The sequence below is a fragment of the Rattus norvegicus genome, chromosome 12 (assembly GCF_021556685.1).
Source record: "Rattus norvegicus strain SHRSP/BbbUtx chromosome 12, alternate assembly SHRSP_T2T, whole genome shotgun sequence".
Classification (NCBI taxonomy): domain Eukaryota; kingdom Metazoa; phylum Chordata; class Mammalia; order Rodentia; family Muridae; genus Rattus; species Rattus norvegicus.
In genome coordinates this window covers 15,019,172-15,040,406 of record NC_141545.1, presented here as the reverse complement: position 1 = coordinate 15,040,406, position 21,235 = coordinate 15,019,172, and the positions used below count along the sequence as shown (strand labels likewise).

At 47.1% G+C, this 21,235-nt stretch overlaps 1 protein-coding gene across 3 annotated transcripts in view; it reads right to left on the bottom strand.

The window, feature by feature from the left end:
* Positions 1-289: 289 nt before the first annotated feature.
* Usp12 (ubiquitin specific peptidase 12) overlaps positions 290-21,235 on the bottom strand; it is a 53,638-nt gene continuing 32,692 nt past the window's right edge. For 2 of the 3 annotated variants that reach the window (NM_001166576.2, XM_087578740.1), the window contains 6 exon segments: positions 290-3,267; positions 4,371-4,449; positions 5,558-5,755; positions 10,164-10,247; positions 10,358-10,434; positions 12,754-12,983. In NM_001166576.2, coding sequence (NP_001160048.1) covers positions 3,166-3,267; positions 4,371-4,449; positions 5,558-5,755; positions 10,164-10,247; positions 10,358-10,434; positions 12,754-12,983 — 770 coding nt within the window. In that variant the 3' untranslated portion in view covers positions 290-3,165. 3 annotated transcript variants of the gene reach the window in all.

The following is a 21,235-nucleotide window of genomic DNA, read 5'->3' as shown; positions in this document are numbered from 1 at the left end:
GCCAACAGTAGGAAGTTGACTGTGGCTTCCACGATGCAAGGTGCAAGCCTAGATCCCTTGCCCAAACAAACCTTTCCCTGTTATAAGATGTTCGACTTGGGGAGTCTGTCACAGGCTGGAGAACGAGCTGTGGAGAACGTGGGCTGGAGAAAGCACTGTTTTATATGTGTGTGGGTTTTTAGGGGCTCTGGAGAACAAAAGTTGCAACTCACAAAAGGTCTAATACATATTCCTAAAATGTATGCTTCTAATTTCAAATACATTTTGGGCAAAAGGAAAAAACATATAGTTAAAAACCGACAAGCACAAATAAGCCAACTTTAATAGATATTATTTTGTATTTATATAGCGCCTTCTTCAAGAACCTTTTAAATGCTTTACAGACTTCCTCTCTAATTAATCCCCACAACAACCCTGTGAGGTAGGTATTACTCCCATTTACAAGAGGGAGACTGAAGCACAGAGAGGTTAGGTGACTTGCCCAAGGTCACACAGCTAAGTTCACTGCAGTCCCTTGCCTCCCAGCTCCCAGCCACATCCCTCACGAGAGACTGCTTATGAAGAACATCTTTACAGAAAGCATCAGGAGGAGCATGTTATCAAAGTGAGGTCTTCTATGGCCATCATGGAAAGAAAACCCCAAGGGATGCTGATGGCTGAGGCCACAGGCCGCTACAGCACATTTCCTTGCCCCTTCCTAAGCCACCGGCTCCTGTCTTGAGTAACCTTCTAAAGGTAAAATCCTCGTGACAGAGGCTGATGATCGCAAGTGGGCTCCACTTAGAATATTTACTTTAGTTATGATAATTCATAGAAACTCTTGTTCTAATATACAAAATTTGGGACGGCTGCCCAAGCAAACATGTACATAATTACAGAGCAACCAGCCTTGTCCAAACTCGCATCTGCCCTCATCATAATCACAGGCAAACAATCACCTGAAATGTGTGCTGGGTGGGTCACCTTTCTTTCTCACTTCTTATACCTGTTATCCCAGTCCCCAACCCAAACCCTGTATGTTTTTTTAAGTTTACTGAGTTTCTGATAAAATTCAAAATGTCTTACTCAGATCCATCTGCACTAAGGATAAAAAGTAAATTTAGAGCCAACACCCAGGATTCCGTCCCCTGCAAACCGTACAGCACAGACCTGAGCCAAGCAAGGCTGCCTGCCTGGAGCTTGGCCCCCTGCTATAACTTGCCTTGTGGAGAACTTAACTAGGCTTTTCCTGCTTCAAAATAACGTGTGCAAGCAGACACAGTACTTCAGGGCTGCGCACGGCAGCCTCAAGGCCTCAGCCCTACTTTATGCCTTTTCTTTGAACACAAAGCTGCAGAGAATGCAGTTCTGAATTCCAACACAGTCTGGTGTGGGCCCGACGGGCGTGTGCTCTCTCGCGCGCAGCTCTAACCCCCGTGCTCTTGGTTGCCGTTCTCTGTGCAATGCTGGCAGATCACGAAACCCAGCCAGGGTAAGGCTTCAGAAACTATCAAAATGAGTTTGCCAAAAGGTCATCTTTTTCTCCCAGCACATCTGTCTACGAAGCCCGATTAGCTAAGTGACCCCGTTGCAAATCTGCTTATGGGATGAATAGATGAAGTCATTTCCTGAGCTAAAGGTAGAAAATAAATGTTAATCATAGCAGCACAAAAAACATTTCTTTTTGCTGTTTTCTTCTCAGTCAACAGTTTTAGTAAAATAGCTTTAGAAAACCAGGGGCTTTATCAACAGGCCGCCACCACACTATGAGGAGTGTGTGTGAGGATGGCTACCCAGAGTCTGAAGCTGGACTTTGAGTAGAATCCTCAACCACTTACTGCAAGTTACATTCAGCCACTGTCATACACTTGATGCCTGGCCATATGTGGAGACTCCCGTACTGTTCCCTAAACTCCCAACAGATCTAGCTGTAAGTGTCTGAACAGCGCTCTAATAGGACACTCAGGTCAGGAGGGCGAGGGGCTTCTTTTTGAGATTACTACACTACCAAAATGTAATCTTCCAAAGGGCTTGAGCTGCCCTGGCTGATGGGGTTCTGGCTGCTCTATTAGTCCTTCCCAAGGCTAAAACAGGACTAAAGACTGCCACAGCTGTACGCACCGACGTCCTGGGGTTCGGGCTGGCAGCACGCCAGCCTCATGCTGGGGCTTCCTTTATCACTCTAGCAACAGGGAACTCCTACTTCACTGCATTTAAAGCTTTAAAAAAAAGTGACAAACTATAACCAAGGAGCAAGTGCTCAGCCAGAGACAGTCCCTCGGGACAGCACTGACCCCCCCCCCCCCCCCCGCTCACTGCTCAGCCAGAGACAGTCCCTCGGGACAGCACTGACCCCGCTCACTACGATCCTCTCATGATTACCTTAGTGATTCAGTTACAATGTTCAGTTCACCTTGAAAACAGAAACGGACAACAGGACTGCCTCAGCTGACAAACTAATCAAATACGCCAAGACTAGCTGGTAGAATCACGGGCACTTCATACAATGCTTGGACTCAACCAGTTTAAGTAAAATAAATAAGGAAAAAAGATCATTACAAAGCCAGTCTCTCCCCTTGGGGAATCAAGAAGCCAGTTTTGACCAGCTGTTCCCTCCATGTACATACACTGTATATGATCACACGCTTCTCCAGAGAAGCAGGTATCTTTGACCTCCTGACACTGGGCTCCGTGTCTGTGCTCTGTGCGTCAGGAAGGCAACTGCAAGTGTTGGGCCCAAAGGTACTTTTCGGGATGCTTGAAGAGACCGTCACTGCTCCATGCACAGTGCACACACGCATCCCGCGCGCTGGCGCACAGTGTGGTGTGCTCAATCACCCTAGCACATCCTAACTCCTCCACTGCCCTCCCGAAGAACTCACATCATCCTTGGTGCGATGACTACGGAAACCGTGTCGGCAGCTGGCAGCTGCTTCACAAGAGCTGGTATCTCTGATCACGTCCTTGTGTGGAACTGCAGACAGCATGATTCCTGAGCAAAAAATTCAACTAACGTGACCGGAAGGGCGTGTTAATCCAGCCTTTGCTTTATTGTATGCAAAGTGAGCTACTGCCCTGAGCGTCCTGCGTCTGTCTGTCTCTCTTTCTCTCTTCTTAAACATCAGCTCGATCCTTTCGGAAGCAACCAGAGAAGCAAGCAGAAGCTTCTTTCCACTGCGGCACCTTTCAGTCCCGAGACTGATAGAAAAGGATGTACCCAGACTCAGAGTTCTTGGAGATGTCAGATGTCAGTCCGTAGAATTCTTCAATAGCTTGTGCGTCTATTTTCTGAAAGGCAGAACAGAGGCATGAGCACTTCCGGCTTGGACAACCATGACAACCGTGCTTAAACTCAATGAACAAGTGTCCAGTGTTATGAAGAATGAGGCCAAAGAGTTGGGGGAAGTCATGTTGGAAACACCTTGAGCAACAGGTTCAAAGAACACAGTAGCTACCCTGGAGCCAGCACCTCTCCTTCCAAGTGACAAGTAACAGCTGAACCATGTGAAAAACATTAACTGTCAACTACTTTGGATGTGTAAAAATGGTCAACCCAACAGTGTAGCCTAGAATCAAGAAAGGTGAGAGAGACGCTGTTGGTGAAGCACCAGCACGAGGAGGACTGTTCAGAACGGTCATCCTTGATGACCACCACATCTCAAGTGCTCTATCCATCCATACCGCAGCCAACTACAGGGTGAGCAGGAGCCCTGGCGCTCACAGCAACGTAGGAATGAGAGGCAGGCTCAGAGCTGTGAGGATGTGCTCACAAAGCACAGGACAACACTAGTCGCCATGGTAAAATGAAGCAGCAAGTAGCAGCAAGGAGGGCAGAGATGTGGAGTGCTGTGCTGGCCAAACAGGAACCCGGGAGCCTGTCAGGGTGCGGACAGCACACTCTCATCTGCCCAGTGGCTATGAACATCCATGAGAGTATGTTCACCTTGGCAAAGCAAAGTTCACAGTAGGTTTGGTGCATTGACTGAGAATGGCCCCTAGGAACTCGGATGTTTGGGTGCCTGGTCTCAGTTGGAGACGCTGTTTGGGAAGGGTTAGGAGGTGTGTCACTGGGGTGACACTGGGGGTTAGCTTTGTACTTTATTCCCACTCTCCCCACTCCCACTGTGGTTTCTCTGCCTCCTGCATGCAGATCAAGGTGTGAGCTCTTCCTGCCTCTACCATGGGCTCGAGTCTGAAAGCATAAGCTCAATTGCAAGCCTATCGTATAGGGCACCTTGGTTTTATCACGGCAAAGCCTTACTACACTGCTTTAGGTGTCCATACTTGAGCTCTGACTTCTCACTATGCCACCAGCCACACATGAATGAACAGCTCTGAAGGGAAAAAGTAAAGAAAACGCACAACTCCAAGGAAATTAAGAAGCTACTTACTTCTACAATGTCGTCATCAAATAACAACCAAAAATCATGACTCTTAACTATTGCAATATAATGGCCTCGATTGGGACCACTAAAACAAAAGAAAAAAAGCAAAAGTTAATTTAAAAAGAAAACATTTATATTACCTTCTTGTCCTAAATTTCAAAGTTAAAAAAATTCCAGTGTGTGTCTGTGTGCAGTACACGCTCACACTCTTGCACGCTTGCACTCAAGAGCAGGTGCCTCAACAGGCCTGAGGAGGGAGGGCTTCTGAGCCCTTGGGCAGGTGCCAGCCTCCTGAGGCGGGTGCTGGGAGTTAACTTCCCTGCTCGAGAGGAATGCTCTGTCCTCTTCGAGGTCTGGGCAGGCAGCTGGGTGGAATGGCATTTACTTGTCTCGTGTAAGACTCCGGGTTTAGCCCCCACATCACAAGAAAGGGCTATAAGCATATGTGTCCACACAGGGAACACATGTCCTGTGGATTCGAGTGGGATTCGAGTGGGACTGTCCGTGAGTCTGGCTGTCTGGGAGTGGAGGTACAATCAGAGCGGTGAACTGTTGAGTGGAATGTCCACCACCACTCAAAGGCTTCTCGCAGCCACTGATGAGAACACACCCTACTAACCACACTCGGAAACAGTCTGTCTTGCAAAATCTATTCAGGCTGCATCATTTCAACACCAAAACCAACAGACAGTCATATTGTATAAGCTGTGACATCAGGCCCTCAGACTAAGCCAGACAAGAATAAAAATGAAAGCATAAATTTAAAGTGTTGAAGGTTTAAGGAAGGGCTGATGAAGTATGTATTTCAAAAGCTAATTTCAAAGCAAACTGATCTTGAGCAAGATGAAGGACATCAGTGTCCAGCCAGGAGTGGGAGCGCAGACCTAAGACTCTAGCACTGAGGAGACTGAGGCCACCCTGGGCTTCACAACAAAGATTCCGTCTTTAAAAAAAAAAGGGGGTGGGGGGCTGGAGAGATGGCTCAGTGGTTAGAGCACCGGCTGCTCTTGCTCCCAGCACCACCCGGTGGCTCGCAACTGTCTGTAACTCCAGTTCCAGTGGATCTGACGCCCCCTTCAGGCCTCTGAGGACACCAGGCAGGAAAAACACACACATGACTTGTTTTTTCTACACAGTCTCTACTTTTGCTCAGTCACTGTGAACACCCTGAACATGCTCTCAGTCCCAGTTACCTTCCACAGTGAACCACAACAGCGACCAGGTCATACATTCTGTCAGGGTTGGTTGCGTCTCCTGAAGTGTTAAACAGACGGAGTTCTAAAGGAAACACCACCCGGTAAGAAAGCTTTGTATATCGATGAAGCTGGTCCATGTACTTAAACCTCTTCAGGTGCAGAGCCAGGATCATGGGTAGTTTCTTAACTTTCATCCTGAAAAATAAGACTGAATTTCAGAAAACATTCACTGTGAGCTGAAAAGAAGTATTAAGTTGGTGCAAAAGAATTGCTTTTGCCCCTGTTGTAATCTAACGTTGATACTGGAATAATTTACTGGAATAATTTTCCCCCTCTGTGTAGCCCTGGCTGTCCTGGAACTCATTTTGTAGACCAGACTGGCCTCAAAGTCACAAAGATCCCCTGCTTGTGCCGCCTGAGTGCCGGGATGAAAGGCGTGCACCACTGCGTGCTTACTAGGTTTGCTTCTGTTAGACAGCATGCCAGAGCACACACCTCACTGCCTGTTTTTGACAATGATTTATTTACTTATATTCATTTTACATTATAGAACTGGCATTAGACAGAGAGCAGACGTGAGAAGCTTTCTTGTTTGAGTTGAAAACGGGTTGTAAAGCAGCAGAGACAGCTGGGAACATCAGCGGCTCCTCTGACCCAGGAGCGCTAAGGACGCACAGCGGTGCTGGGTGAAGATGGTTCACAGAGAGGAGTCCCTGATGATGAAGAGCACCGCGGTGCATCAGAGGCTGACAGTGACCAAGTGAGAGCGGCCACAGAGCCAGTCCTCCTGCAGCTGCAGAGGTGGTCATTTGTCCCCTCTTCCCAAAGGTTACCCACTCTTGCTCTGACTGTGACCTGGGAACAAGTGGAGTGTGGCCAGTGGCAATGACTGGCTAAGCAGCAGCTGCAGCAACCCCAGAGCCAGCCGCTGTCCGTCTGCTGCCCTCGGAGCCACTACAACCTTCTGGATCCCAGCAAAGCCCGTGCCTCTGAGGCAATGCTCACAGCAAAGTGCACTGCCGCAGCCGGCACTCTGCAGACAGGTTTGTTTCTCTTCCACAGTGAAGCCAGACCTCACACAGCTCAGCCAATGCTTCAGTTAACTAGTAGGGCTGTGGAGCTCTGTCTCTCTCGACTACCATGTTCACCCAACCAGTACTTTCCAGGCATCTTGACAGCATTTTCCAGGGAAGACCCTTCCATAAGCAGAAGGGTTCAGAAAATGCTTTCTTGGAGTTTGATGGGTCCCAAAGCGCAGATTTTTACACTAAAGGAACAAATAAACCTATTTCTCACTGGCAAAAATGTCTTGATTGTTTTAGTTCCTACTCTGATTGATAAGCATATGCTTGAGCCTCATTATGACCTAAAACATCTATGCCCATGTAGTAAGGCGATAAAAGGAGCTTTTCCCAAGAGTCTCTGTATCAAGCAGTGGCCCTTAAATTCGATCAAATCTCTCAACATTAATCCTATTGGTTCTTCTCCCTAGGAAACTCAAACTACTCTGGGAAAGGGAAGACTCTTCCTGGGAGCAGCCTGCACACTGAGCAGGGAGATCCAGGGACGTGGTCACTGGCCATGCTTCAGGGGGCCACTGCAACAAACCCAATGCTATTATACCGAGCTAGACATGCAATCGCCTTGGTCTATCTTCTGTACCCGAGCTGAACTGAATGGTTACCTCCACGAGGAAACTCCCACAACAGTACTCAAGATGAATTCAGACAGAGTGTCTGCCACAGTTAACAGTCACAAGGTGTAACAATGACATATATTCTACAAGGGGATAAATTCATCTGGGAATCAAAGAATTTGGCTTTTAACTGGGAAACATTCTAACACTGTATTTGTTTTCTTCTTTACTGCTATTTCTCCCACTGTTGCTTACCCTCACAGTCCTTGCTCAACAGTCAATCCTCTTAAAAGCAAAGCTCATCTTACTGCTCAATCCTCCACTTTACATGCTGGCCTTGACCCCTGCACTGCTCCACGCCCCAATATCATCTTTCCCCCCCTTCTTTTTATGAGCAACCCATTCAAACTATTGGGACCAGAAAAGAGCAATTTGCATAAGCAAGGAGGAGGGACTGAGGGTATCTGCAGGAGGGTTGAGAGAAGGTCAGGCTGGGTCAGGCTGGGAAAGAGAGACCAGCTACTTACAGGGGTGCTAACCAAAAATGGAGTAAATGTTGCAGGTTATTTGATCACACTGTGAACCCCAAGACTGTGTTGTTTACTGGAAAAACTTGTTTTTGGTTTGTGGTGTGGCTCAGACTTAGCACACACCTTTCATTCCTCTGCTGGAATACAGACAAGCTCTTAGCACACACCTTTAATCCCAACAATGAAGGTAAAGTTTGTAGAAGGAAGCAACCATGTTTGAAAGTGATGTCTAGTTGAGAGGCCAAGAGACAAATCAGAGAAAGGTTTGACAGAATAGGATATGCCCACCTCTCATGAGAACAGAGAGCAGAGCAAGTCTACTTAAGAGCGGGCAGAGAGGGAGGAGGCAGGTGTACCAGGACAGCTATAGAGAAACAGGCTGCAGAAAGAACAAGCTAGACACAGGTGAAGACAAAAAAAGCCAGAGAATGAGAAGGAGCCAGATTAGAACAGACTGTCAAAGTTCGTCTAAGGCCAAACAGCAATTCCATCAGAAGCTGGGAGAAGCAGACTAAATCAGTCAGCTGAGAGAGGAGTTTGAGCCAGGACAGCCGAGCTGACCGGCCAGCCAGAGCTCAGAAAGAACTAGAGGGTGAGCTTACTGAACTCACTCTGGCCTGTGTAAGATTGTACAGAACCTAGCCGCTTCCAGGACTAGGTCCAGATTAGTAAACAGAGACAATAAGCCTCCAGGCAACAGTTGTACCAGGCAAATAAAAGATACTTTTACGAGTAGAGACAACAGGAGCCAACCTTCACTACCAGAGGCGGGAATTAAAAGGCTAAAGAGGAAGCACGGCAAGGAAGCCATGCTGTCGGCTAACGGGAGCCACAGCAAATTCATGGCTTTCAGCACACACAGGTACAGACGCAGACACATGCCTGTGCACACGCCTGCTCAGTTCAGGAAAGGCTCAGGAGTCCTGACATCTCACCAGCAGGGCACATATCCAGAGTCCTGGGTGCCATTTCCCCTAGAGCAGGACCACAGAGCCGAGAGGGCTCAGCTAGGTCCAAGGTGAGCGAAGAAGCTCAAGTGAGGTCAGAACAAACATCACCCAGGAGCCACAGGGGCCTCCCCGGCCACCAGCTGGGCTGGAATAGCCAGAACACAGAAACAGGAAGAGTAATGACTGTGTGCGTGTGCCTGAAGTTTTAAATGGCAGCTTAATGAAGGAGGAAATATTCGTAATCCTTAAATATCCCTACACTAAATACTTAAAAACTCCAACAGGAGAAAACGTAGCTTTCATGAGGAATTCTAGGAAATACCTTAGCCAAGAGTTGGGTGACAGTGGTGGCAGCAGTGTCACGTACAGAGACCCAGCATGGCCAGCAGACTCCCAGGAAGCCTGGCTCTAGGAATTAGAGTGAGTGGCACTTGGGAACTCAGGTCTAAGGAGCACGTCAAACCCCACACATCAGCTATCCTCTTGGGCCCAAACTGTCTGACCAGTGTGTGAGTGCTGAACACCTGCTTCCCTTCTGAGAGCCTGGAATTCAGTGTGAAGTAACAGAGAAAGCCTGTATGACGAGCACAGAATGGGAAACCCGGGCATGGAGCCTGCAAAGAGTTTCCCATGCAAAGAGTTTCCAAGAGTTTCAGGCAGGGGAAATTCAGTTTCTTGTGTCACTTCACTGCAACAGGGCCTCTGAAGTCTGCCTGTCTTTGTCCTTTGCTCTGTATCTTTTTCAGTGATGATATTAGCCATAAGCATGACTACATACCAAGTACTGAGTCCTAGAAAATCAGCAAGCATAGGGACATTCAAACACCAAGAGCACACTACAATTACACATCACGAAACACGACGCTGCAAGACTCCGTTCTAAGACATCTGAGCCAAACACCCGAAGACATGAATCCCAGATGTAAGGTATGGTTCCAGCCTGGGTAGCTGCCGCTCATCTAGCAATTCTCACTGAGCCTTCACTGCTAACACCGGCAGGAAGAATGTGGGGCTGGGGCTGGAGCTAAGGCTGTGCTTAGCTGGAGAGTCGGCTCAGTGGGTAAGAACGCAAGCATGGGACTCCGCATTTAGACCCCAGTACCCATGTTTAAAAAGGAACAAAACAAACCCTGAGTCAGGCATGTGGGACATACCTTTATCCCAGCACTCAGGAGGCAGAAGCAGGCTGCATGATCTCTCTCTCTCTCTCTCTCTCTCTCTCTCTCTCTCTCTTTCTCTCTCTCTCTCTCTCTCTCTCTCTCTCTCATATGCACACGCACAGAGTCAAGAAGGAGCACTCGATGCACAGTCAAAGAATCATTAGAATAATTTGAAAAAGGCTGGCAGAACAGTTCTGCCCAAAGCCCAGAGTTCGATCCCCAGGTGGTGGAAGGACCGAGTCCTGACCCAGGTCCTCTGATCTCTCTGTGGTCCCCGGGGCACACACACAGTGTGCACACACACTCACAGTGTGGCGTCCGGCCTACCGTTTGTGTGCCTCCTGCTTGCTCCGGCATTCTTCACAGTAGTATTTGTATTCACTGCACAGAGTCTCCGTGTTACTGAACCCTCTAAAACACAAGACGAGCTTGTTAGGCATCCTGAGGCTTACTCATCCACTTACAAATACTCCAAACCAAAAGTAAGCATTACACTGCAAAGGAAAGGCTCTTGCACAAACCTTAGGCAGTGAGTGATTGATGTGTTTTGTTCCACGTCAACAGAAAGGTCTAAAAAATCTTCATCTTTGCTGCTTATCTGTAAAACAGGAGTTATTTCAATGACCAGGAGAGCAGGTTCCAGCCGCCAGGTTAAACGTACAGTGCTCAGAAGACAACTAACTGGTCTGAGATACCAAAGAAGCACCGAGCAACTGCCCGCCCCTTACATCTCCCGTATGGGAAGACACTGACCACCCGCCATCTCCTGGGCTGAGGACGAGGGGATGAGAATGTGCTGCTCCCAGAGTGATGACACTCAAAGTTCGTCGTGTCACACACTCTGGTTCTCAGAGGCCCAGTCGCTCTGGACTAGATCCTCAAGACCAGGACTTGTAGGAGGAGCCATCTAGGTTGGAGATCTGGATGGGGCTCACACGACCCGTGTTAATGACTATGGACTGATGCCCCTGATGCAGAATGAGAGCCACATACAATGTAACTCGGGAACATCCACATTTAATGGGAAACAGTGGAAAAAGGAAAGACAAGGCGTGTGACGGCAATCAACCTTGGGGGAACACAGAGAGGTGCAGCAGTGGTGGCCCAGCTCCCTTCTGAACCCTTCCACTGTATCCACTGCACACTTAACTCAGGATGGAACCCGTCCTGGCCTCTACTCTAACACCGTCTGGACACCACTGCTCAATCTTTGTTCCCTGCTGGGCATCTTGCAGGTAAGATTCCAGCTTAATAATCTTCTACTACCTTCTACCCTGGCGGGATTGGGTCTTAAATGAGTGTTATAAAGGAATGACGTGTATTTACACTCTGGAGAACGCCGCGATTTCACCCCCAGCTGATTTCGATAAAGGCAGCAACCTGAGCACTTACTGATGGCTTAAGATCGTAAGGAAATTCTCTGCGATGTATACTGCAGGCCACAGAAATTATTGGTAGAACAACAGTACCCATCCCACACAAGTCATTTTAATAAATAGTCAAACATTTGAACAGAATGGCTAATATCGCTTTCTCCTTCAAAAAGGTTTCTTCTCTGTCTTCCTCATCCAATACAAACCTTCAAAGGCCTGGCAGAGCACTCCAAGTCTACCAGAGGCCTTAAATCTACATGAGTCTTACCTGTTACTACATTTCTCAGCATGTTAAGTAACTATTTTGTTTTATTGACAACTGAGGTGTATGTACCACACACGTACATGTATACATATACTGATGTCTTGTAACAGATCAAAGTTCATTATAGTACACATAAAAAACGTCGGGGTTGGGGATTTAGCTCAGAAGGGGTTGGGGATTTAGCTCAGTGGTAGAGCGCTTACCTAGGAAGCACAAGGCCCTGGGTTCGGTCCCCAGCTCCGAAAAAAAGAACCAAAAAAAAAAAAAAAAGTCTACTTCCCTGATCCTATCTAATATTCCAGTGGCAACATTGCTGTAATAATTAGCAATCAAACATTGCCCTGCACCACTGACTGCTGGTCCGGGCAATGAAAAGGCCCACTTGACAGCCAGCCTTTCTCTAGCCAAAAGCATCTTCACACAGTGCTGTGCAGTTTGCCTCTGCCCTGACCCGGAGGAGACCCACCACTAAGACTCACACAGGAAGGGCACTTTTATTTATTTCCTAGTCAAGGCTATTTGATTCTTGGCAACAAATATGAAGCTTCGTCTTGACCAAGTGTCCACCCAAAGGGTGCTCCTGTCCTTCAGGGCACACGGTACTGTTCTATTCCAACAATGGACACATGCACAACTGTAGAAAAGGGGAAATAAATACCCAGTCATGGGCCACACTGCTGTCCTAACAGCCCACACAGGACAGTGGCCTTGTATAAGTATTCTGGGACTGGGACGTCCCCATCACCTAGCAACAATGTAGCCACCTCATAGCATGTGTGCAGTTGCTAACACAGGTCCTGGAGACGACCATATCAGTAACCACTGTGCTGCTGGTCGGGCCAGAGGTAGGGCACATCACGTTTAACTGACATCAGTTAATGCTCGCTCCACCCTAGTTTCTGCTTTACATTCCTGGACCTTAGCAAATATTCACAAGAGAAGAGCGCTGTGTCTAGTGGTGGCACCACACGCCCCTATGCTGAGCATGTCCTTTGATGCTATTCAGACTCAGCAGACGGACCATGCTTGGTTCAGTACTGTCCCTGAGGTGAAGACCTGGAGCTATGCTTCCAAGTGTGCCCTTCCTTATGTGTCCTCTAATCTCACCTTACAGAAAGTTTCAGTGACCTGTCGTTCTAAAGCCTCTTAAACTAAGCAACATCACGCTGCAAACTGCAGCGAGCACCCTTGCATCCTCCTCACAGGCACGCAGCACCTGACAGGGCTACACAAAAGCACAGGCAGGGCCTTAGACTGACAGCTACGCTGATGGACTTACAGTTTCACAAGTAAGACACCTGGTTTCATTAGTTAATGTTCCCTGAAAAATCTCGTGGACCCACGTTGGGTCTGGTGTGCTGTTGTTATCCTCGCTGTCCACATCCCCGTTACGTAATCGGCCATTTTGCTTCTCCTGCTTTCTTTCTTCTTGTAGAATATCAGCAATTGTATTGAGTAGGTAATTTAAGAATTCATGGGCATCTTGTTGCATGTAGTTATCAAACAGCTCTAAAAATAAAACAGGAAAGTCAATGTCTGGTATAAAATCTGGAATTTTATCAGAACTAGAAGCACATGTTAATTATACACAATATACAGGAAAACAGACAACTTCACACCTAAAACTTCTGACTGAATTGGAGGGAAATGAAGTTAGGATGAATGAAGGCTTTGAAAACGCAGCACTACAGATCCATGACGAGGGGCAGTGGGGGTGCGGAGTGGGGATGGCGAGTGGCAGCTGATTGTCATCACCTGGGTCCTTCGGCAGATGCTTCAGCAAAGGCAAACTTGTCAGCAGGAGCGCGACACCGCTCACTGACAAGGCTGGGTGTACGCTGAGAGCTGGTTTATGAAAGGAAATTACCAGGCCATGTAGAGTCTGATTTAGTAGGAGAGGGATGAGGCTTTTCACTCCTACAGGTGACTGACATGCAGTCAGGTGTGGATGTGGCATCAAGAACTTTCCACTCAGGCCACATGATCACTACAGTCTACTTGGATTCTGAGCTCCACGGCCACTCCTCCCCAGCAGCCATGGATACATATGACAGACTGGATGCTCCTCGGATCCGCTAAGTGCATGTGAGTTCCCTGCAGTCAACAGGCTCACGCCCTGCTTTGGACTGGGGACCTTATTTTATAAGGACTGGAGAAAGTAGCCTTCCTGCCAGGAAAAACAGACCCAAAAAATAAAATGAAGACGCTCCCGCACCCCCAGCAATATACAAAGCAGACCTACTAACTGCAAGCCTACAAGCTGAAAAGCAGGCCTACTAACTGCGAGCCCACAAGCTGAAAAGAGCTACACTAGCAATCTTTACTTTTATATCCTCACTGCATAGTTAAGGAAAACCACAACTGCCTCTTTTTAAAGCAACACAGGGCTGGGAATAAAGCTCAATGGTGGAGCACTTGCCTAGCATCTTGAGACCCTAGGTCAACTCCTAGCACCTCAGTACATACATACGCATGCATGCCAACAAACGCAAGGGAACAACAAAAATACATATTTAGAAAAAAAAAGTAGGGAATATCTAAGACAGAAACTACTGAATGCTGTTTTTAAAGAACTCCAGGTAAGCACATTAAAGTCAGTTCTGTGCATTAAGTCATTTCCAAAGCCAGGGCCTTTACAACATTCTGGTGGCGAGTGTAGCTGTTGGACCAAGAGTGTCTGACACCGCAGACCGCAGGAAGTGTCATTCACCTGAGGCACCGTCTTCACTCAACACCAGGGGCCCGCCTCCTGCAGTTGTAACAAAGAGTCTGTGTGCTGAGAACACAGCACTATAAGCTCAAAGGCCACTGCACTGGCCCCCACGGCTGCTGTCGCTGATGGGGACACCAGCTTCACAGACAGCAAGAACACAGGACAGAGCAAAAGAGGAGTGCACACTACATAATCAGTAATCCATGTGTTCTAGATCAAACATAAGACCAACTCCTAAACCTTCTTTGTAAAGGTAGGAGAAAACCAACAGAAAACTGGCAGAGGAGATGAACAGGTGACACAGACTAAAAACTCAGGTATGTAAACAATACTTAACTGGGAGACAAAAATTAAAACAGGGAAACCACAACTCTGGCTATCCCTTTGACAATAGTAGAACATGGCTTAGTTGGCTTGAGTGGAAAGGGTCAGTCTCTAGCACTGGTGCTAGGGCCATGCAATGGCACAGCATGTGCTGAAGGGCTGTGTGGTGGTTCTAATAAAATGCAGTCTAGCTCTCGCAAAAGTGCATCCAGGTAAATCTGACCCGGACATTGAAAGCCTAGGCATGGCCACCCATTCATAACAAAAGTCTGGAAATATTCTAAATGCTTATGAAAAGAATGGGTAGCTTACTTACGTCATGATATGGCTCTGCTATGGACGAGAGGAAACAGGTCTCCATGAATGAGAATGGCTACATTTATCAAACAGTAGAACGGAAGTGGAGCCCGTCAATCCTGACCTGCACGCCATCAATCCTGCTGCACACCATCAATCCTGACCTGCACTTTCTGTGGATGTGTGAAGTGCATACAGAGAACTCTGCTAAGATCCAGTTCTTCCTCAGGAGCTTCTAGTTTTTCTGGAGAGTCTCTTGGACCACAGTGCATACTGATTGTATACTAATGGTCTCATTCCATAACTCATGGCAATCCTCATGCTTCAACCCCACAAGTGCTGTGTAGGAGCCATCATTCCTACCCATTTCCACCACAGCTTACCAAGTGTAGGGTGCCTCCCCTTACTTGGCCCACAAAGTCTCCCTCTTCTCTATACTGAGAATAACAAGTTTGACTTGCAGATCTGAGCCTTTCTACTTCCTGTACTGCAGGGTAAATTCACACAAAGCCTGCCCGGCTTGTTCCTGAATTGCTTCTACATACTGCGAATTTCATTCTCAAACTAATACAGCAGTAATGTAGCCGGAGCGCCCTTCCCCTCACTGCCTGCTGGATTCCAGCCCCTGAAGCCTCCTGTGATATGTGTAAGAGTCCAAACAAACCCCATGCATCCCAAAGCTGCCTGCCACATGCCCCAGTCCAAACAGACTTAACTAACATCAACTTGATCTCTGTACGTACATGGGGTTTGCCATCAGCGACAGTTGATCCAAAGCACTGTGGCCCACTTCCCATCCCTGCCCAGCGTGAGCACTGCAGCCTACCCCTGCACTTGTGTATGCTGCCGGCCACTCTACGACCCCTCTCAGAAAGAACATTCCACCTGAAGCCATGCAAATCACACACTACAAGCACCAGACAGCTCCAACAAGGCAAGCTCTAAAGTGAAGGTGAGATAATGGAAGCCAATGACCTTTGACCTTTGCTCTCAATGGGGCAAACCCTCTCCTGAGGCACTACTTCTAATGCTGGGGCTCCCTTCACAGTCCACCCTCCCTGATGCTTCTGGAGTTGTGTCTCACCTACCTCTGCTGCTTCCCAGCCTGCAGCTGCCACTTCTTTTTTTTTTTTTTTCTCTTTTCTTTTTTTTTTTCGGAGCTGGGGACCGAACCCAGGGCCTTGCGCTTGCTAGGCAAGCGCTCTACCACTGAGCTAAATCCCCAACCCCGCAGCTGCCACTTCTAACTTACTCTCACTTGCTTGAGTATCAGAAAGGAAAAGCATACGATCTAGCCACACAGACAGCCTCGCTCCTTTCACTGACTTCATAAGCCAACTTCTCCCAACTCACGGACCACTTCAACATCCTAGTGTCAAGGTCACTTCCTTGAATGGAATCTCTTTTTCTTTAAAACACAAAAACAGCAAACAAAGCAAAACAAGAGACAGCTTTTCACTTGCTCTCCAGTTTTAAGGACCAGAAGAATGATAAAAAGACATTAGAAAACAGAAATGGCCTGGGTGATACCTCTTGCCTGTGACCTTGACACTGGAGGCTGAGACATAGTGAGTTTGATGCCAACCCAAGCTACAGAATTCAAGGCTGGTGCAGGCTTCAGAGATCCAAGGGAGAGGAAAAGCAGAGAGTGGGGAAGGGAAGGGAGGCACGAAAGCTTTCTAAGAAGAGCTGGGTGCCTAGTTGGCAGCCTTGGGTGATTACCTCACTGCAGTGGGCAGCAAACGGGATCAATGCCACCATCTACAACCCTGCAATCCTCCCCCAACCACTCTCACATATATGCATGTTCTTTCAAAATAACTGCTACGTTTATTGCCCAAAAATGCAAGTGAATTTTTAATGAAAATCTTCTTGGGGAGGAGAAAGGGGTGGTCCACATAACAGTGACTTCAGATCCATTAAAAATGCCCTATCTTGGGCTGGAGAGATGGCTCAGTGGTTAAGGGCACCGACTGCTCTTCCCAAGGTCCTGAGTTCAAATCCCAGCAATCACATGGTGGCTCACAACCATCTGTAATGAGATCTGATGCCCTCTTCTGGTGTGTCTGAAGACAGCTACAGTGTACTCATATATATAATAAAATAAATAAAATATTAAAAAAAAATGCCCTATCTTCGGGGTTGGGGATTTAGCTCAGTGGTAGAGAGCTTGCCAAGCAAGCACAAGGCCCTGGGTTCAGTCCCCAGCTCCTAAAAAAAGAAAAGAAAAGAAAGAAAAATGTCCTATCTTGAACTTTTAGAAACGGCCCACGAGGCTGCTGCCTGGCCTCGTGTGGGTTCAGTAAATGTTATGCTCGGTATACCGCCATCTTGCCATCCCTGGAAAATGGCTACTTATAGTTTAAAGGGATCAGCAGGATTACACAATATCAACATACAAGCCAGAGAGAAGAGCTGAGGGTTCGCACTGTCTCATTTTAAAACACTGGTTTTCTTATGGGTGGTTTTCTACTCTACTAAATATTATAAATGAGAAAGATGGACTTCAAAATTGCTTTGGTAAGTTATACAAATTCATTCATTCACTCAACAAATATTCAGTAAGCACCTACTATGTGCCAGGAACTAGGTTATGTGCTGGGAATTCAATGAGGAGGGAAAACAAATGGGTTCCCGCCATCAGGGAACTCACAGTGTAGTGGGAGAGGCAGGAATTTCAGTATTAAATAGTGGATGGAAAGAAGCTCAAGTCCACTACAGCTGCAACATTAACACAAAGAGTAAGGATGACGTCAGTGCTTACACTGGCCATGCTTTCTTCCTAATACAGAAAGAGCTAGAGCTTCCATAGGAAAGCACTGTGCTGTTCTTGGGGTGAACAGAACTGGATAAAGTAAATATGAGAAACTTACTCAAATCTTTCTAATTAGTGTCGCTTGCACACGACTGGCATCTGCGCGTGTGACGCACACCAGGCTTAAATACACACATTTAGCTTCCACAGACACACGCTTCTGTCGGTGTTCCAGAGCCCAAGACACTGCTCTTCACACTCGGACTCCTTCAGAGCCAAGCCCTTAGTCAGCCACAGCTGCAGCGCTAGCACCACAGGGGTGTTGGTTGGGTGGGCAGGCGCTATCAGGATGTGCTTAACATTTTTTGATGAACGAATGAATAAATGAACTGAACAAAAGACAGGTGTTCAAATAGCTATGATGATATGTGCAAAGAAAATGTGACTCCTAACTTGAAAAATGTTAACGCACACGAATACACACATGCACACACACATACATACACACACACACACATGCACACACACCATGTATAGTACACATGCTGGGGTTTATGAAGTCAGACCTCAAGCCTGCCTTAATGCCTGAGTTGTTCAGGTGACAGTGAGCACTAATGGTTACCTCACTGGCCTGGGCTGCATTTCCTCCACAGTAAAATGGTGAGTCTACAGGAAGCTGCACTGGCTAGAGGGTCTCATGTCCTCCTGAGGCCTGCAGCAGCCTCTGCTGCAGCCCTGCTCAACCCCTCGAATGCTGTTCTTGCCAGCTGACACCCATCCATAGGGCTCTTGCCCTAATGACAATGACTTCCCTGAGCCCTAACTTCCCAAGCTCTGGGCTCAGGCCTGCACCTAATGGTCTTCGCAGTACCACACGGTTGCCAACTGTGAACTTTCTAGCTGGCCACCCTCCAGTGCACCTGCACAGCACTTCCGGCTTCCATCATGCTTCCCCTAGGCCATCAAGTGACTTCAACATGTCGAGCCTCTAATCTCACTTGATCAAGAGTGTCCCAACACCCACACCCTAGGTGGCTGCTCGCACATCCATGCCACCTCCACTTGCTTCTCCTTCCTCGTAAAGCCACACCACACACATAGCTATTATCACCGCCCTTCCCCTGTGGAGGGTCAGACTCCTGAGGGCTTATTTCTAGATTCCCAGGCCTCCACAGAGTTATATAATAATCAATGTGAACAATTACCCAGGGTCCGACCTATCATCAAAGACAGCATAGCTGTGAAGCTGGGGGAGCCATGCTGCCTGTGAGAGCCCCTGTGCTCGTGCAGATACCTGGAGTTAAAACCCAAGAAAACAGACTTACTGAATGAATAGACATCAAATCTGTTCCTTCTCCAAATACCAAACCATCAACCAGTGAAGCAGCACGCGTAACCATAGCCAGGGTGACGCTGTACTGGGAGCACAAGCCCCTCGAACCCAGGATGGAGGCTATGTCAGGCAGGAGGGCCAGCAGCAGGTACCAACAATGCTGAGGTGACCAACATTCTCTCCTTACAACAGAGCATCAGAAGGAAAACATGCGACAGCAAAAACACTTTCGCCTGTGTATCCTCATGCAGTTCTCAAGGAGAAATCCAAAACCCTGAAGTAAATATTAATGTATTCCAAAACATATTTACAGAGGCCAGCAATACCAAGAAATAAGAATTCTTTTCTAGCAAACTGATTTCTGAAGTTGAGAAAAAAGAATAGAAAGTATGAGAAGACACATTTATCATAAATATTTATTCAGGCATCTGTCTCATTGAAGCAAGTATTAAGTAGGTCTGTTGCTTTATCAATTTACTCTTCCTAAAAACAAAAAAACTTTAAAAACTCTCTACAAAAATCTCTCAGGTTTTGGCAAGCAGGAAAAGTCTTTAAGCACGTAATTGAATAGGACATTTAAAACACTATAACTTCAGGGCTTGGGCCTGTGTGTGTGTGTGTGTGTGTGTGTGTGTGTGTGTGTGTGTGTGTGTGTGTGTGTGTGTGTGTGTGAGAGAGAGAGAGAGAGAGAGAGAGAGAGAGAGAGACACCTGTGTCCAGCATGAATCAATTAACCTTTAAGAAAAACAAGACAAAGTGCATTTAAAAAGCACAGGTAATCAATTTAAATGACAATAAGGGCTTACTGCTACACACATGAAAAACAGTGTGTGCTCTGTATAAACACAGAGGCATGGCGCACAAGTTTCCCAGCAGACACACCTGCAGAGGTGAGCATCGACAGGCAAGAGGACAAGACTGCGTTATATTAGTTTAAACCATAGTCCAAAGGCTTTGTGTCTGTCTGTCTGTCTGTCTGTCTGTCTTTCTCTCTTTCTCTCTTTCCCTTCTTTCTTGGTTTTGAAGACAGGGTTTCTCTGTGTAGCCCTGGCTGTCCCAAGAACTTGCTCTGTAGACCAGGCTGGCCTGGAACTTAGAAATCTGCTTGTCGGGCTGGAGAGATGGCTCAGCAGTTAAGAGCACCGACTGCTCTTCCAGAGGTCCTGAGTTCAATTCCCAGCAACCACATGGTAGCTCACAACCTCCGTAATGAGATCTGATGTCCCCTTCTGGTGTGTCTGAAGACAGCTACAGTGTACTCAGATACAAAATAAATAAATAAATCAGATAGGTGAATTTAAAAAAAAAAAAAAGGAAATCTGCTTGCCTTGGAGGCATGCCACCACCGCCTAGGCCTGTGATCTTAAAAATAGAAAAAACTGCAGGTCTGGAATCTAAACCTCTCATGAGAGGAAAATGTGGTCTGCAAGAAAGACTCAAAGGTTCCGTATATGAGGAAAACAAACGCCTCTTACATCTCTTCAGCAATAGCTCTAGCCCACCATTCAGGCTAGGAGTCGGGACAGCTCTTACAAGACTCATTCCAATTCACTTGGTGTCCAATGTAACTGACTACCTTAAAGGTACAGTACATTGCACATCCGTGTACTCAACAACCAGTCATAAAGTCACACCTGTGAGTCTCTACAAGATAGGCAGATCAAACTCAACAGCTCAGCATCATTTCTACTTTGACTGAAATATCTACACGGAACAGAAGGCTGGACCCACAGGTTACCCAACTCTCACTCATGTTTCTGAGGCAGCAGCACTGTCATAGGACACAGAGCTGGCTTGTGAAGGAAGGAAGCCACCGCCAGCTCTGCCACTTCCCAGGAACTCTGTAGCCTTGGGCAAAATAATGCCCATCTCCTGGAAGGACTGTCTGACTTACAGAAATTACATGAGAAGTACCTCACATTAGAAAGAGATGGGGGCCAGGCAGTAGTGGCAATGGTCCCCACCTTTTAATCCTGGCATTCAGGAGGCAAAGTTAGATGGATTTCTGTGAGTTCGCGGTCAGCCTAGTCTACAGAATGAGCTCCAAGACAGCCAGGACTACACAGAGAAACCCTGTCACAAACAGAATAAAACAAAAACAAAAATGAGAAACAAAACAACAACAAAAAACAGGAAAGAAAAAGATGAGGCTTCTCAGTAGCTAAACTTAGGTGACTTTTGGGGCCAAAGTGAGGGGAATAATTACCCTCTATCTTAAGATTTTTGTTTTAAGAGAAATGAATTAACATAGGAAAGCAATGGACAACCAAGAAATCACACTCCATAGAAAAGTTTTGTTTGTTTTGCTTTGTCTTACAGGGCAGATGTGGGGATACAGC